Source organism: Colossoma macropomum, unplaced genomic scaffold (genome assembly GCF_904425465.1).
Source record: "Colossoma macropomum unplaced genomic scaffold, Colossoma_macropomum, whole genome shotgun sequence".
Classification (NCBI taxonomy): domain Eukaryota; kingdom Metazoa; phylum Chordata; class Actinopteri; order Characiformes; family Serrasalmidae; genus Colossoma; species Colossoma macropomum.
In genome coordinates this window covers 56894-76064 of record NW_023495364.1, presented here as the reverse complement: position 1 = coordinate 76064, position 19171 = coordinate 56894, and the positions used below count along the sequence as shown (strand labels likewise).

Sequence of the window (19171 nt, the reverse complement as noted above, 5' to 3'; positions counted from 1 at the left end):
TCGATATTTACATGGAGATGAGCATTTAGAATAATTAGCCTCCTGTAGGAGTCACTGCAGTCATGAAACAGGTATTATACTGGTGTTTTATTGGTATTATATTGGCATTTTATTGATGTTTCATTTTAATGGTATTAAATTGGAATTTTAATAGTATTGTCTGAGCTTTTTATTTATATTATATTGGGATTTTATTGACATTTTCTGACCATTTTATTGGTATTATATTGTTGAGTATTTCATTGTTAATAAACTGGAATTTTAACAGTATTTTCTGAGCTTTTTATTGGTATTATATTGCCATTTTATTGATGTTTTGTGAGCATTTTATTGGTATTATATTAGCGTTTTATTGGTATTATATTAGCATTTTATTGGTATCTCCTAAGGATTTTATTGGTATTATATTAGCGTTTTATTGATATTTTCTAAGGATTTTATTGGCATTATATTAGCATTTTATTGGCATTATATTAGCATTTTATTGGTATCTCCTAAGGATTTTATTGGTATTATATTAGCGTTTTATTGGTATCTCCTAAGGATTTTATTGGTATTATATTAGCGTTTTACTGATATCTTCTAAGGATTTTATTGGTATTATATTAGCGTTTTATTGGTATCTCCTAAGGATTTTATTGGTATTATATTAGCGTTTTATTGGTATCTCCTAAGGATTTAATTGGTATTATATTAGCGTTTTATTGGTATCTCCTAAGGATTTTATTGGTATTATATTAGCGTTTTACTGATATCTTCTAAGGATTTTATTGGTATTATATTGGGTCAGGGCCTTGCCATGGCAGAAGGGCTTGTGTGGTCTTGGAATCTTCAGAGCTAAGTCGTCTGGAGCAATATGCTCCTGGTAGAATCTCCCAAGGCGAACAGGTCTGGAGTGAAGACCAAGACTAACTCCATCCAAAAAATCCTCCATGACAAAGGGACGAAGAAAACCATGTACCTTTCCTGGGAGAGAGTTACCGGGACCAACCCTTGGAGCCAGGCCTGGGGGTAGTGTTCCTCGGCGAGCGCCTGGTGGCCGGGCAGCCCACATAACCCAGCCGGGCTCAGCCCGAAAAGGCAACGTGGGGGGACCATGTGGGCCCACCAACCGCAAGGTCCAGCATGGGGGACCGGTGCAGTGCTGTATAGGCAGTGGGAGATGGCAGAGAGGCCCTTGGCAGACTCTTGGTACGTGGAACGTAACCTCACTGTGGAGAAGGAGACGGAGCTTGTGCGGGAGGTTGAGAGATACCAACTAGATATAGTTAGGCTCACCTCCACCCACAGTGTCGGCTCTGGAACCAAACTCCTTGATAGGGGTTGGTCCCTATCCTACTCAGGAGTTGCACAGGGTGAGAGGTGCCGAGCGGGTGTGGTCACGAGTCCCCGGCTGGATGCCATGCAGTTGGAGTTTGTCCCGGTGGACGAGAGGGTCGCCTTAATGCAAATTAAAATCGCAGTGAGGAAAGCTCTGACTGTTGTGTGTGCTCATGCACCGAACAACAGGTCGGAGTAATCGGCCTTCTCGGAGCGAATGGGTGGGGGTCTGGAAAGGGACCCTGCCTACAGACTCCATAGTCTTGCTGGGAGACTTTCAAAGCTCATGTTGGCAATGACTGGGAGACCTGGAGAGGTGTGCCCAATCTAAACCCGAATGGTGAATTGTTATTGGACTTCTGTGCCAGGCATGGATTGTCCACAACGAACACTAAGTTCGAACACAAGGATGTTCATAAGTGTACATGGTACCAGAGCTCCTTGGGTCAAAGGTCAATGATTGACTTTGTTGTCGTTGTGGGACCATATGTTCTGGACACTCGGCTGAAGAGAGGTGCTGAGCTGTCAACTGATCACCATCTGTTGGTGAGTTGGATCAGATGGCAGGGAAAACTGATGGTCAGACCCGGTAGGCCTAAGCGAATAGTGAGGTGTGCTGGGAACGACTGTCTGAGGCCCCTGTTTGGAATGATTTTAACTCCCACCTCCGGGAGAGCTTTTCTCATGTCCCGGAGGAGGTAGGGGACATAGATTCTGAATGGACCCTGTTCAAAGCCTTCATTGTGGAAGCTGCCGCGCGTAGCTGTGGCCAAAAGCTTGTTGGTGCCTGTCAGGGCGGTAACCCAAGAACCCCCTGGTGGACACCGGTGGTGAGGGACTCCCAACTCTCCCAACTGCTACCGCAACCCTATCTGGATTAAGTGGTTAATGATAATGATGATAATGATGATATTGGTGTTTTATTGATATCTTCTAAAGATTTTATTGGTATAATATTAGTATTTTATTGGTATCTTCTAAGGATTTTATTGGCATTATATTGCCATTTTATTTGTGGGTTTTGACCATTTTATAGGTATTATATGGGGTTTTTATTGGTATTTGTTGAGCAATTTATTGTTATTATATTGGACTTTTATTGATATTTTCTGAGCACTTAATTGGTTTTATATATATTTTTTTTCATTTATATTTTCTGAGCATTTGACTGCATGATTTGCTCCGAATTTGTTCAACAATTAAATGCAGAGAGTCATAAACACGGTGGCAATATTGTGTCTTAATAAAAATAAAAATGCATTTGAAATTCATTCACCCCCCAACACACACACACACATTTACACACACACACACACACACATTTACACACACACACACACACACACACACACACCTGACTGTGTAAAGGTGAGCTTGTCATTGCACTCCTCTCCTGTACAGGAGCACATATAGTAATCAGGCCCGAGTCCTTTATACTGCTTCATCACACAGTCTGTGTTGTTGTAGTCGTCCAGCATCACACCGCGAAAGGGTAGAGAGGGGTTATGACAGACCGTCTCCACTGTCCTGTTCTCTCCATCTGTGTGCCTAATAACACAAACAACACATTCTCCTTACTGACTGATATGTTGTTACTGTATTTATTATTAATAATTGGTAAAAAAGCATATGGTACATATACAGTGCAGTGGGTAAGTCAGGTGACAACCCTTCAATTAATTTCAATTAAAACAGTCATTATGTTAGTTATTCCTCATTCATAGCACACAATATATACCATACATTAACAAATAAATACTATACATTAATACATATATGTACCACATGCTAAGACACATACATACCATATGCTTACACATATATTTACTAATTACTAATGCATAAATATGACACATATGTAACATGTTCTAACAAACATTATTACATGCTAACAGATACATGCATTAACACAGGAGTATCGTACACAAAAACATACATACCATACACTAACGCACACCTCCTCTGGATGTTCGCAGATGGCTGTGATGTTACACTCTGATGAGCAGGTGCCCGTAGCGTTACAGCTGCTGGGCAGAACATCACAGAACATGCAGAGACCATTCAATTTGAATGGCTTTACAAGTGCAGCACTCGCTAAAGAAAAGAGAGAGAGAGAGCACATATTTTAATAGGGTGAAATGGGACAAGAACCCACAACCATCAAAAACTCTCCAAATCTAATCTCAACACTCTTCCTTTTCACACACGTACAAAATAAATAGTATATATTATAAATGAATAACTGACTCTAAATGTAGGTATTGTGATATAAACTGAGTCTGTTCTACAGTTTCTCATTAGGCTGAATGAATAACCGACTCTAAATGTAGGTATTGTGATATAAACTGAGTCTGTTCTACAGTTTCTCATTAGGCTGAATGAATAACCGACTCTAAATGTAGGTATTGTGATATAAACTGAGTCTGTTCTACAGTTTCACATTAGGCTGAATGAATAACTGACTCTAAATGTAGGAGAGAGAACACATATTTTAATAGGGTGAAATGGGACAAGAACCCACAACTATCAAAAACTCTCCAAATCTAATCTAATGTACAAAAACTTAAAATAAATATTTTTAAAGCACAAAATCACTAATCAGAAAAAAAACAGACTTCACATTACTTCATTCCGTGGGATTTTTATTAAATGTTATCAACACACAATATGTTTGTTATTGACTGCTTTAAATAACGATTCACAAGAAAAACAAACACATTCAGCGATACAAGTAAACATTCATCTCGGGTAAAGAATCAATTTTAAGTCATTGGTAAAAATACAGCCACGAAATATAGTTATTCTGTCAACTGCAAATGTACTTGGTTTACATTCTACAGCAAATAACTAGGCCTGGGACAATAAACAATTCTGAAAAAGTGATAAATTTATCACAGAGTGTGTTTACATGCACTCGATAATCCAATCATAATCAGATTTCTGCAGTTAATGGTCATGTAAACAGCACACTCTGATTTCTTAGATCGGAGTAAGGTCTAAAAATCTGATTACGAAATCTGATAAAGAGGCTGGATTTTAGCTCAGTAATCAAATTTCTCAGTGCTTGTGAACTCTTACTCTGATTTCTTTCAGGTTTCTCAGTCTGCGCATGTGCGGAACAGACTGCTATACCAGAAATAAACAGCAGCGTCGCCACAAGACGCAGCAAAACACTTCTGGAGCAACGCTGAAACATAATACATGCTTGACGAAATGAAGGATGTAATATATGTTCATATTTTCAGGTAAAGTGGTGCAATGTTTAAAAAAAAAAGCCACTCATGAAGTTTGAGTTTTACGTTACATTTACGTCACGTCTTCTTCTGTGAGTTTATTGGTTGGTTGAAAAGAAGAAATCTGATTAATGTCTGACTCATGTAGACCTGGAGTTTCCCCCTTATCTGATTACTCAAGTACATGTAGACGTGTTGACAAAATCTGATTTTCTGCAGGTATCAGATTATTACGTGCATGTAAACGCACTCATTGTCCATTTTATCAGCTCCACTCACTATATTGGTGCACAATCTGTCTCTCTGCATACTTTGTTAGCCCCCTTTTACCATGTTCTTCAGTGGTCAGGACCCCCATGGACCCTCACAGAGCAGGTACTATTTGGGTGGTGGATCATTCTCAGCACTGCAGTAACACTGATGTGGTGGTGGTGTGTTAGTGTGTGTTGTGCTGGTACGAGTGGATCAGACACAGCAGTGCTGCTGGAGTTTTAAACACTGTGTCCACTCACTGTCCACTCTATTTGACACTCCTACCTTGTCAGTCCACCTTGTAGATGTAAAGTCAGAGACGATAGCTCATCTGCTGCTGCACAGTTTGTGTTGGTCATCCTCTAGTCCTTCATCAGTGGTCACAGGACGCTGCCCACAGGACGCTGTTGGCTGGATATTTTTGGTTGGTGGACTATTCTCAGTCCAGCAGTGACACTGAGGTGTTTAAAAACTCCAGCAGCACTGCTGCGTCTGATCCACTCAGACCAGTGCAACACACATGGTGGTGGTGTGTTAGTGTGTGTTCACCAAGGTAGAAAACACATGGCTGTTTTTTCACTCTTCTGTTACTCTCACATTTGCCATAATGAAAATGAAAACAGACTCTTAATGTCTATGTGTATCACAATCAAAGCAATAACCATGATCATTGACTGGTTTGTCTTTATGATTGGTTTGTCAATTTGAATTTAACCAATCAGGCGACAGCATGGCCAAAAAATCTAAAGTATTTCTTCACTATTATATTATTCTGCAGTTATTATGAGCAGCTCATGCTGCAGGAATGAAATGAGCCTGAAGTTAAAACAGGCAGGTTATGCGGAAAGCACAGCACTGAGGTGCTGACGTGCTGCTAGAAGAAGAAGAAAGAGCCCCCTCATTTGGTGTGGACCACCGTAAAAATGCATTCCCACCAACAGTGAAGGGAACCAGGGTTGATGCGGAAGTGTACGGAGACCTGTCGATTTTTGTGAACCATAGTTCAGTTGTTTGGTGGAGCGTTCACACCTGTCAAAATAAACCGAACTGAAACAAAAGTTGGATTGTTCCGCACCAAACTATGAAGGCATGAAAGCGCCCTTAGTTATATTAAAATTACGAATAATACCGTTTCTGAATAATTCCGTTTTCTCTGTTCAGCACCACACCAGTTAAAGAATGTCCATCCACCTCTTGGTAACACTTTATTTGGATGGTCCACTGTAGATGCTTTGTAAATGCTTAGTCTGTCTATAAGTAACATTCAACTAAATATCTATTGAATTCAACTTCAAGTTCAGTGTGAATGAGATTATTAAACCTAACCCTAGCCTCAAGGCAAAACCCACACCTACTCCTAACCCTAAACCTAAACAAAATGTTGTTGATAATCAAGAATTTGTTAATGATATAAGTATCTGTAGAACATCTATAGGGGACCATCCAAATAAAGTGTGACCCACCTCTTTTATGCAAAAAATGTAAATGCATGTTAAAAAAACCCGCATGAAAAAGCCTGAAATTTGCTTACAATGAATAAATATTACTAAAAAACACTTGGATGGAGTGAAAAAGTTGGTTTATTGATAAAAGAGAAATGCGAAAGACAAAATGCAAAGAAAAAAACAAGATCAATTCTGCTTGTCTACCTCATGGCTGTTTAATAACCAATAAGTACTGGGGTCTACGTATCTGTAGACTTTAATCAGTAGACAGTAGACTTTAATCAGAAAAGCTGAAAGTCCTCAACTAGAGCACCAACCAAACTGACCACTCCTCCATTTCCACAGTAGTTTACAAGACACAACAAACACAATGTAAAAAAACAATGAACAGAGACTGGATGCCAATTCATAGAAAAGGAGCAAATATAAAAGCTTTGTTTATTGTTGGGCTGTTAATGCAGAAGTTGGAATGTCGACTTCTGCTATTAGCAAACACGTTGTGACCTCTACTGAAGCAGCTGTAAACACTTAGGCAATCACAGACGAGGAGTGACTAACGTGTTGAAACAGACCTGTTTTTATAGCCCAGGGCAGATGAAATAACTCAGATTCAAAACTATGATTCACAGCTTTATGAAGTAAAACATTTAGAGCAGGAGATTTTATTCAGGTGTGTGAAATGTCTAAATACTTTATTTACTGAATACTTTAAATACTTGAAATGTCAATGTTTATGAATTATCTGTCAGAAATCTTAAAAATTAGTGTCCAAATTTCCAATTGTTCTAGTTTTAATTTGTGTCGCCACTTTATTAGAAACACCTACCTTGTCGTTCCACTGACTGGCCACTTTATTAGAAACACCTACCTTGTCGTTCCACTAACTGGCCACTTTATTAGAAACACCTACCTTGTCTTTCCACTAACCGGCCACTTTATTAGAAATACCTACTTCGTACTTCCGCTCATTGGCCACTTTATTAGAAACACCTACTCTGTCCTTCAACTAACTGGCCACTTTATTAGAAACACCTACCTTGTACTTCCGCTCACTGGCCACTTTATTAAAAACACCTACTTTGTCCATCAACTGACTGACCACTTTATTAGAAACACCTACCTTGTGCTTCCACTAACTAGCCATTTTATTAGAAACACCTGCCTTATCCTTTCACTCACTGGCCACTTTATTAGATCTCTAACTTCAGAACTGCTACAAGAGAGGGGTTTGTGATAAAGTGACCACTGAGATTGTTTTGGTTTCATTAAAAGTAATGACGTATAAAAACTCTCCATCCCCCACGTGAACGAATGAACTTCTGTAGACACACTGCCGACCCCACTCCCACAGACACCGCCGCAAATATGATGGCAAACACGGCCAGGTACGTGCAGACATCCCCGCACTGCCAGGGCTCGGGGAAGACCAGCTGCTCATTGCACAGCTCTGCACTGCAGGAGCACATGTAAACATCTGGCCCCAGCTTTTCATACTGCTTCATCACACACTCCGTGCTGTTGTAGTCGTTCAGCATCGCGCCGTAAAGAGGCTTTGCTGGGTTATGGCACAACATCTCCACTGAAACGTTCCCTCCTTCACTCCTCCTGAAGAAACAGAGGGAGTCTCGCTGATTTCCACAAAACATCTCAACCTCAACTCAACCTCAGACGTCCCTGAGACGTTCCTACAGTTCTAAAGCATTCCGTTAACGCTACAGAATTGTACTGTAATTACTTAATTTGTTACCTAAATGAATACACAATTAGTTTTGTAATGTTTATGGCAGCATTTCGAATGTTGAAATTTTGAATTGGCATCTCACAATAATATATTTTCTAGAAATATTGATCTAGTGTCTCAAAATAATGACAGAGGTCCTCAAAATCTTGACTTAGCAACAATCAAAATAGTGAATTATTTCCTCAAAATGTTGACTTTGCATTGAGAAATTATTACTTTTCTTAAAATGATGAAGTTGTATCTCAAAATATTGACTTGCTCGAAAATGTACTTATTATCTTATAATAATATAGTGTTGTCTAGGAATATTAATTTAGTATCTGAAATTAAGGGACTTATTCCCTCAAAATATTGGCTTAACATCTTGAAAAAATCTCAAAATATTGACATATTTTGTCAAACTGTTGTATTATTTTCTCCAAATACTGAATCTCAAAATACCTGTTCTTACAAGTTTTTGAATGTGAAATCAAAGTTAGAATGCACTTCCATCTGAAAACGCATCTTTTTCCAAATCATACATCTCAATATGCATTAACGGTAATAATTTCATTTCGAGACTAGAGTGGTTGCTCAGTAATGAATGTTAAAGCCGTATTAAGACCAGAGCAGACTGAGAACGTACCAGATGCTGGCGCATGTTTCATTAGCCAAACAGATCACTTCTGAATCACAGGTGGCCTTGCAGGTTCCAGTGTTCTGACAGGTGGAGGGCAGAACGCCACAGTCCCAACAGATCATTCTCATCTCAAAGACTGTAAACACTACTGCCGTACCTGCACAACATGGACAGGGATGCTTTGAAGAAACAGTTTGGTCTGAAAAGTGCTGATGTGAATAAAAACAGTGGGCTAAACACATTGCTAAAAAGTGCTAAAAACACACTGCACTAACCACATTAGCAAAAACGAGAATAGACTACAGTCTTGCACTGCTAGCATCCAACCACTGCTAGCTACATTAGCACAAAAGAGATTAAAGTCTTAGCTGCTGGCCTCCGCACACTGCTAGCCACGCTGGCATGAAAGAGATTAAACTAAAATCTCATGAAAGTACGTATCTCACACATTGCTCACAGTCAGTGATCAGAATAACGTCCAATGAGGCTGCTAGCATTTAAACATTGCTAACCACACTGACATGAAAGAGATTAGACTAAAGTCTAATGAAGCTGCTTCAGCATCTATGTGTTTCTAGCAATACTGGTATGAATGAGATTAGACTAAAATGTTGGCCCACTGATGACAAAGCTGGCGGTCCAATGGCATTTTGCTCAGTGTTTTCCAGACGGCCCACCAGTGGTTAAGCAGAGTATTAGGCAAAACTCCACTTATCATCATTCATTTTCCACTCACAGTCCAATTTACTGATTTTTTCTTCCATCTTTTCTTTAGTTATACTTTAAAAAATTAATAGTTTAGTAAGTAGTTTTAATCTAACTTAGTTTGGGGATACAAAAAACTAGTTAGAGCTTGTATGGAGGGCAGTAATCTGGGTGGTCCAAGGGTGGACCCGCAGTGCGTACAGTTAGCGGGGTGCTGACCTTATCAAGCCAGCGGACCGATATATGCTCGCTATCTGGGTATCCCTTGCTAGTCACTTCAACCCAGAGTTTAGGCTATTTTCTTGTAAGAATGCTAGCATCTAAACATCACTAACCACATCAAAATGAAACAGATTAGTCTTATGAAGCTTCTAAGATCCAAAGTTTGCTGGCCAACTGAGCCCCTTGTACTTACTAGCTTTTACACATTTGCTGCCTTACTGGCTGAGGTGTCTGAGTTGCTTGTTTTTGTTAATTTCATGCCTCGGCAAGACTCTGACCACAAACAAAACCAAACGAAAAGCTCAGATGAGAAAGAAGTAGATTCTAGCTTCAGCATGGAGAGGATAGCGTGATGGAGGAATGGAGGACAGAGAAAGGGAAGACATCCTGGACAAACGTCTCGCACTGATTACAGACATCAGTGTAAATTAACAGCTTTTAAGCCGAGTTTGTCTGTGTGCCCGTTTTAACCAGAGAGCGTTCAGAAACCACACTGGCTTGATGAGGATCTCCACAAGTCACAGGATTGTATAATGCATATGACCAATTAGCATGTGGCATTGATTTGATTGCATCAGACTCAGTGGTTGGGGGTTTGTTGGGGTTTTCGCATACATCAGTGTCACTGTGACACGCTTAAAAAGAAGGTTCTTCAATGGTTCTTTAGTGAAAGCAGTGGTTCTACATAGAACCTAGAGCTCTATATAGAACCATTTCTTGATTAAATGGTTCTTTTCGTGGCGAAATGGTTCTTCAGCTTGACAGAAAATGTGTTGCATGTGGTTGTATGTAGATCCTTTTTGACAATGGTTCTATATAGCACCAAAAAGGGTTCTTCTATTGTTACAAGCTGAACATTGTAACGACAGCAGAACCCTTTGAGGTGCTCTGTAGAACTATTTTCAGAAAGGTTGTATATGGAACCATATACAACTACAACACATTCTCCATCAGTCTGAAGAACCATTTCTGCATGCAATTGGTATTCTATGTAGAACCATTGTCTTCACTAAAGAACCCTTGCAGAACCACATTTTAAGAGTGTAATAAAGAGAGTTAGTGTTTGTTATTATTGCATATAATGTGTTCTGCAGGCAACACACATCTGCATGCTTTTTGGGGGACTTGGCCTAGCAACCTTAGCAACCATTTGGAACTGCATGGCAACACCTTCGCAACCGTCTGAATTACCATAGCAAGGACCTAGCAACACCTTAGCAACCACCTGGGATACCATAGCAAAGGCTTGAAAACACCTTAGCAGCCTCCTAGGATACCAAAACAAAGGCATAGCAACACCTTGGTAACCACCTGGGATAACAGCAACAGCCTAGCAACACCTTAGCAACCACTTGGGATAACAGCAACAGCCTAGCAACACCATAGCAACCACTTGGGATAACAGCAACAGCCTAGCAACACCATAGCAACCATTTGGGATAACAGCAATGGCCTTGCAACACCTTAGTAACCATTTGGGATAACAGCAACAGCCTTGCAACACTTTAGCAACCACTTGGAATAACAGCAATGGCCTAACAACACCTTAGTCTGATATCCATTACTGCATGAAATAATAGTGTAACCTACACTGAACACATTCTGACCTGCTGTCCACTGTTTACGGTGTAAAGAGTCAGAGGTCGGGGTAGTGTAGATGGATAATGCTGCTACATAGGGAGTTTTCAGTGATAATCAATGACCTTTGACATTTACGAGTGTCTGTTAGCGTGTTAGCGGTGTGTGGGTCGATGTTTTGCTACTTCAGGATGTGCTGTCCTACACACACGCTGTACATGTGCCTGTAAAGACCAGGCTTCACCTGCCTTGGTATGACTGGAGCGTTTATCCGTCGGCATGTGGAGATGTTTATTTAACTCAGTAAATATTTATCTCTGTAAATGCGGCGCTCTTTGTTTATTCACCCAATCAATGTGTTTACACTGAAAACAGTGCTGCCCTGAATTTAACCTGATTTAGACACGTTCACCACTTCACCACTACATGAATACCACAATGCATCCACTCTAAACAGCTTAAAAGAGTCAGAGGAGCTCCAAGTCTCTAAAATCGTACCTGTACAAAAGAAGGAAAACAAAACATTTCTAACTTTCAATGTAAATTTATTTATTTGTGGTCATTTTGGATCATTTCTGTAGGCCCATTTAGCCATGTCTGCAGATTATTTTGAGGAGCTGAAAGTGAGTCTCCTGAAAAGAATGGAAGCTGTGCATAATATAATTTTAAAACTGTACATGTATCATTTTTGTACAAATTTTAATATGGTAGCTTCATTGTAAAAATGTTGCAACTTCTTAACTTTGCCACGTAAGTAACCCTGTTAACATGAAAACTTGAGTTTATTGAACTTGTAATGTTAAGTTAATAAAAGGATCATTTGTGTTTTAGATTCTATTAAGTTACTGCCTAAAATTTTTTTATTAACCCAGTCACTTTTTTCAGTTATCAATATTTACAGTGTATACTTTCTCATTTGAATGGTGTCAGAGCTATGAATAGTCTTTTTAGCATGGTTCATCTTTAAATTCTTAATTAACATTAATGCATCAAAGTCATTTCTGGCCGCGACTCCCCTTAAAATAGTCTAAAAAAAAGTCTTTTTACGGTTTTTTTGCACAGTGTAAAAAATTATGCAGTTTTTAAACATTAAAACCTTAATGATAATAGTAATTACTGAACTAAGTTTACTGAACTTATTGTAACATTTCTTAAGTTAACAGAAGAATAATTTGTGTTTTACATCTGTTAACTTATTAATTAAAGTTCAATAAACCCAACATTTCCAGTCAACCCTGTTGCTCACTGCATCATCATTTTTACAGTGTACTGTAAAATTTCATGATGAATGGATGAACAGAAATGGTCTAAAAGTACTTTAAAATCTGGACTTCCATTGAAAGTTAAGAGCGCTTTTTTCCTCCTGCTGTAAATTAGCGTTTTAAAGTCTCCAGGTTTTGTCGACACAGTGCTGATATGCTGGTAATAGTTGCTCATATGATCACACTGCATGCTTTCATCATGTGTAATGGCTCCTCAGCATTAGCCCATAACCTCCTCCATAGAAATTAGCACATCTCCAGTCTGGAGCTCACATACACACATGACTCACATACACACATGACTGGACAAGCAGACTTTACGAGATGGAGAGGTGGACTGTTCTCTCGGTAGTTTATGGCCTGATTTCACCTGCAAATTTCTGCTTACCAGTATCTGATAATAACTTCATCACTCAGCACTGAGGGCAACGTGCACTAACAAAGAGCAAAGCATCGATAGTTTAGGGTAAATTAATGTTTTAGGTGAAAAAAAAACACATTTAAGCAATCGGCCAAGACTTTATGGTATCTGAAGTTTGCTTCTTTAGTTTTAGCACTGGAGCTCTAAAGCAAGTAAAGCTAATTAGCAAAACCAGGTAGCGTGGTGCTAACTGCTGTCTGAATCCAAAAACCATACACAGGTGTTCAGTTTCTCTAACAGACCTGATTCTGTGGTTTCTGACACTGTATGACTCACTGTTACCTATAAACGTGGACTAAAGTACAGAATTCAACTTGGCTTCTATTGTTTCTAGCTATGCTAATGTGCTTTAGCCCATTTTTAAATACAGTTAGCACTGAGCAAAAGCCACATGCCATTAGACCCATGTACTTTCAGATGTGTTGTCTGTAGGAGTATGTTGTTGCTGTAGCACAATAATTTCCACTTTATTTTCATTTCTCAATAAATGTGACTTTAATTGAATCATTATGTCTGATAGAGCACTACAAACATTTGTGATGTTAGACGAAACTAATAGATTACTCATTACAAAAGGCAATAAGCTAACGATTAAAAGCCTTTTGCTCATCCAGTCCAGTTTCATTTGTATTGTGCTTTTATCAAACACGAGATCATTCACAGCAGCAATACACAGCACATCATAGCTCAACAGTAGGCCGAACAAGTAGTTCTTGAAATATTATAAAACATACAAATATACAAATAAATAATTATGACTGTCAATGTTTGCATGTTCATAAAGTGCTAATGCAAGAAATTAAATTTTCCTAGTTTGACCCTTCGACCCCTCCGCAGTGCTGCAGGCTGAAGCCCAGCTGCAGCGCTCTATATTGGATAGAATCCGTGATTGTACCGCTTTCGTTCACAAACAGCTTTTAAATAGATTTTAAAGCGGAACCTTCAGCATTTTCAGCAGACACTGGACAGATGCTTGCAGGAGAGCTATGGATAAATCAATGAGCAGCAAACTAACAAAATTAGCAGCTACAAAACACAATGTGATTAATCATGATAACGACACAGAATAGTATGATTAATTGGGAAGAACTGCACAAAACAATGTGATTAATATTGATTGCACAAAATAATGTCAACGTCTTGATTGACCACACAAACAATGCGATTAATCACAATTATGTGCTGTTACCTGCGCCTCCTTGTACATTCATTATTGCACTGCCTTTGTTATAGATCTTATTACAAATTTTTGTATATTTCTGGTTGTGTACATGCCTGTAGATGTTTTTTTTTGTATCTATCTATCTATCTACAACTAACTACATAAAGCTTTGTATTTAATTGTGGATGACTGCACAAAACAATGTGGTTATCACAATTAACTACACACAAAATTTGCAGTTATTTGTGATTAATGGTTTGCCAGACTTGAATTGAATAAATACATGCTATGTGGTAGCAGATAATAAAGAGTACTTTAGATCTGAGAGAAGGAAGAGGGCACCTCAGAGAAAATAGCTCTACTGAAAATAGAGTCAACTGCTGCTCTGAACTGCCATCTACAACAACCTGTACCACACTGAGAATGCAGCCCTGATCAGCTTTATTATCAGTTATTTCCAGTAATAAACAGCAGGTTGATGTGATGGACTGAGCAGAGCTGAGCATTTTGATCCTTCACCACAGTTTCCTCTCTGCACTGCAGCACCTTCATCCCATAACACACAAACAAGCATCCGACACAGCTATGAGCCACGCTGAGCTCTGTTTTTCCATTTCACATTTTCCAGCCACAGCACAAAGCGTGCAAACATGCAAGAGCAAACATTTATTTTCTGTTTATGACTGAAAGTGAATTCTTATGAACACCTAGCGATGACTAACGCATTACTGAAGTGGCATTTTGTTTCATTTGAATTTTAAAGTAATCCAGATTATATCTCCACAAAACGTCTTTGCGTATCCAAAACAGGCATCTAACTGCGGCTCTGTGGGCCACAATAACAGAAACGGCACACATTTCACTACTAGGATTTTCACGTGTTGAGTATTTCTGCATATTTGGTAATAATTATGGCTTCAAAAACTAAAGCAGGTGAACGAAGTTACACTATTTACATCATTAGTTAGAGAATGGTTTACATGTACCGGCCTGTGCAAAAGTTTGTGCACCCCCGGTCAAACTCTCGGAGTGTAAATAGGTGAACACATTTAATACACACTTACTGTTTCCCCCCAAATTTGTTAAATTCAGTAAAAAAATGGTAATAGTGCAGTAAAATGTGCGGTTCTCTGTAGAGGATGTGCTCACTTATTGACACTGTCCACACTGCTTCTTCTCATGTCTGTGAGCTACGAGTCAAAGATAATTCATATGAAATGACAGCTTGGTTTCGTTAACACTGATGAGACCACCAACGTCTGAGTGAATGATTAACAGTAAGGAGTGTCGGTGTGTGAAGACAGTAAAACTGCAGTCTGTACACACAACTCAGACTGTAGTGTTTAGCAACCTCTCATTTTTCATATACTGATAGAAGCAATAATGATTGAGCAACTGTCCTATTAGTTTCCCACTCAGTCCCCCTTTTGTCCTGCTTTGAAGCAGATAAATATGGGAGGCTGTTTGGTTGACCCCATACATGCCGTATGACTGTATAGCACATGATCGTAACATTAAAAACAAGAAGCTGCAGAGTGTTTAAAGCAACATTCAGTCAGATCACTAAACACACAGTACAGTCAGCACCTACGGACTAACACAGTGTAATTCACTATAACAGCACGCTGGACTTCTGTAGGCCACATCTCAGCCATTTACAACCACTGAACAACCAGCCGTCACCAGCCTTTGTCTAGTGAACACAATAATAACATTCGGCCTCATTCTCCAAGATCTTCCTAAGTTTGTTCTTAAATGTGTTCTAGATAAAGGTTCTAAGAAAAAAGTCTACATCAGATTCATGACGTGTTTTTAAAGCGCAGAACTGTTCTCACGTTAGCGTTCTTGAGTGTGTGTAGATTCTGTTCTTACCTAAGAACAAATTCCACATAAGAAAACACTGGTGAATGTTAGAGTCTTAGTGAAAACTGCTTAAGTGGGTTTTAAGAAGAAATTTCTTCTTAAGAACGTTTGGTGAATTAGGCCCAACTGTAGCACTTTAGCAACTTAGCCTGGTGCCTCTATACTGCAAACAGTACTCTGCAAACTTACCTAAAGCAATAGTTTGGCAGTTTGATTGTTTGGCAGATGTTTGCTTTAACAGTGAGGCTGAATTCTCGAATATGCTATACAATATCTGAATATCATTGAATGCTTGCAGTCAAATATTGCTACTAATTTACTGGCAGCATATTTACTGTAATGAGCAGAAGAGGCATCTGTTTTTCATGTGGTGACAAAAACAAATACCAAAAAAAATAAAAAATCCACAAAACCAAACAACAACAAACAACCAAAAACACAAAACAGTATGTTAACAATATAGTAATACCACTGTAGTAGATACTGAATAATTTATAGTAGATCCTGAATAATTCATGGTAGATCCTGAATAATTCATAGTGAATGTTAAATAATTCATAGTAGGTACTGAATTAATTCATAGCAGATACTGAATAATTCATAGACGTTACTGAATAATGTTAAGTAGATTCTGAATAATTCATAGACATTACTGAATAATTCATAGTAGATACTGAATAATTCATAGAAAATACTGAATAATTCATAGACGTTACTGAATAATATGTAGTAGGTTCTGAATAATTCATAGAAGATACTGAATAATTCATAGACGTTACTGAATAATGTGTAGTAGATTCTGAATAATTCATAGAAGATACTGAATAATTCATAGACGTTACTGTATGATTCATAGTAGATGCTGAAAAATTCATGGTAATCACTACATAATAAGACTGAACAACAGTGATGTAAAAATGAGCCTATCTGGATCAGTCTTGGCGCCATAGTGACTGACCACTGTAGACAGTGTTTTAGTATCTTAATGTTCTACCTTAATAACACGGGTGATTAATAACACACTCTGACCAGTGAGCGCTGCACCTGAACACTGGAGGCAGCATTTCCTTCCAGCACGAGCCGCTTTCCTCTGTTCTTACAGCCACAGACTCACACACTCACACGGCTAATTAAAGTTCACTAAACAGCAGCAAAGGTCCCACAGCTGGGCTCGACCTTTGACCTCCTCATTATCCCTTTAAAGAGTGAAGCTGTTATCAGCACTCACCGCTCTGCGGTCTCAGCAGCGACACGCTGAAAAGGATGGCCACCGTCACGCGCCAGAAGAAGGAGAACCGGAGCCGCTCCATGAGTGAACACACGGACACGCGCTCCGCCGAGGGGTCATCAAGAGTTCCGACCGCTGTTTGTGATCCAGAAACCAGGAGAGAAAGGCTTTTAAATCCTTAGCCGTCCAGGCCGGGGCCAGTTTCTCAACCCTTTACCCCTCCTCCACCAGTGCTGCCGCAACAGGAACACTCGCTCACCCTCAGCCAGCAGACACAGAAGTTTAAAGTTATGAGTCACAGGCAGGAAATCAGAAAAAAAGAAAAAACACAGCGCCGTCTCTCTCTCTCTCTCTCTCTCTCTCTCTCTTCTCGTAACCGCTGGCTGCTGAGAGCTGCCCTTTTCAGCGCTTATCTGTAACCACGTGTCTGAACAGATGCAGCAAACATTCATTCAAACCAGCAGCACTTACAGCACTCTCATCACACACACACACACACACACACCTGCACAGACATGCACATTACACACACACACAGTATAGGCCGCTAAGCACACTGTGGTTTATTACTATCAACAACTATCAATCAACGTTTTTACTTGTAGACACACCAGGTGTCATGTATCATTAGAACTGATGCAAATAAACGTAAATAAAAAGTAAAAAGAAACACATTTCTTTTTTTTCTTATTTTAAATAAAGTAGTTGAGATCCTGTGAGCTGGTTTGAAGCACAAAGTTTGGTTCCAGATCTCTCCTGGACGCCTCCGGACATCACGGATTCATTAAATTCCATCAGCAGCTCCTGATTTAACATGATGAAGTATTGATTAGATGGAGCAGGTATTGGATGATAACTACAAAGAAAGGTTTGAAAATGGTAAAACAAACACATTGAGGTGTAAAATCACTACTTATTGTATTAATGTAGCACACGTACACACATATACCGCTGTTGTCAGAAAAAAAACCTTGTATCTCCACTTTTGTCATTTTTTAGTTTTTGACCTCATTTGAAAACACATGTTGCCCTTGACGTTGTGTTTAAATTTCATGAAGAATGACTTGGAAAGATGTCTGGTTCCATTGACTTACATTAAAAGTAAAGTATGTTTTTTCCTTCTCCTGTAAAGTTACCATTTTGGAGATATAAGGTTTTCTTCCAACAACAGCGATATGTATGTATATACGGAGGGTTTTGGGGGGCCCTCTCTGGTGGAAATGTGTAATTGCATGCAACATGCGGAAGAACAGAAGCACGTGGTTTTCTTGTAACATGGTTGTGCTTGGACCCCTTCCTCAAGCAGATGAATCTGAATACAAAAATGCAGAATGAAAGAGTATCTAAAGAGATCTACATACATAGTGATCGTTTACATCATGAACTCTTTATAAAGCAGTAGGTAAAATAAATCTTTTACAGACCTTTAAGTTTGTATTAACTGGGCGAGTATGATGTACAAAGCATTATCAAAGTCCTGGGTAGACATTTTTGGTAAAATTAGGGTAAATACTCAGTCTAACTACGTTACACTGAAATTCCTAACAGATTCTAGACATAAAGAAACTGTAATGAGACGTATGTCTGAATAATTTTGTGGAGTAACAAAGTTCACATAGACGTTTCTACACTCACTTGGGATTGACATTTTTTTGTCAGTAAAAGAGAAACGTGACAGATACCAATAGAAACACATTTGTTCTACCTGAACTGGTATTCAGGTAGAACCTTCCTTCACTCCATCCAGCCGTTTACACTTCAGTACGGTCCAGTTTAGTGAGCATGTACAGGCTATGGTATGTCTGGTGGTTTCTAAATTGTTGCTAGGCAGTTGCATTGGTTTACCAGGTGTTTGCTAAGCTAAAGTGTTGCTAGGCAGTTGCTATGGTATCCCAGGCAGTTGCTAAGTTGTTGCTTGGTTATTGCTATCATATTCCAGGTAGTTGCTAAGGTGTTACTCGGCCATTGCTATGCTATCCCTGGTGGTTTCTAAGGTGTTGCTAGGTAGCTGCTATGGTATGCCTGTTGGTTGCTAGGCAGTTGCTTTGGTTTCCTAGGTGGTTGCCAAGCTAAAGTGTTGCTAAGCAGTTGCTATGGTATCCCAGGTGGTGGCTAAGGTG

The 19171-nt window shown here is 39.2% G+C and overlaps 1 protein-coding gene across 1 annotated transcript in view; it reads right to left on the bottom strand.

Moving 5' to 3' along the window:
• LOC118801892 (TGF-beta receptor type-2-like) overlaps positions 1-17436 on the bottom strand; it is a 38107-nt gene extending 20671 nt beyond the window's left edge. The window contains exons 1-3 of the mRNA XM_036562295.1: positions 17052-17436; positions 3261-3414; positions 2675-2868 (exon numbers count right to left, since the gene is read on the bottom strand). Of these exons, the coding sequence (XP_036418188.1) occupies positions 2675-2868; positions 3261-3414; positions 17052-17133 (430 nt within the window). The 5' untranslated portion in view covers positions 17134-17436. The remainder of the gene's footprint in view (positions 1-2674; positions 2869-3260; positions 3415-17051) is intronic.
• Between the last annotated feature and the right edge of the window lie 1735 nt (positions 17437-19171).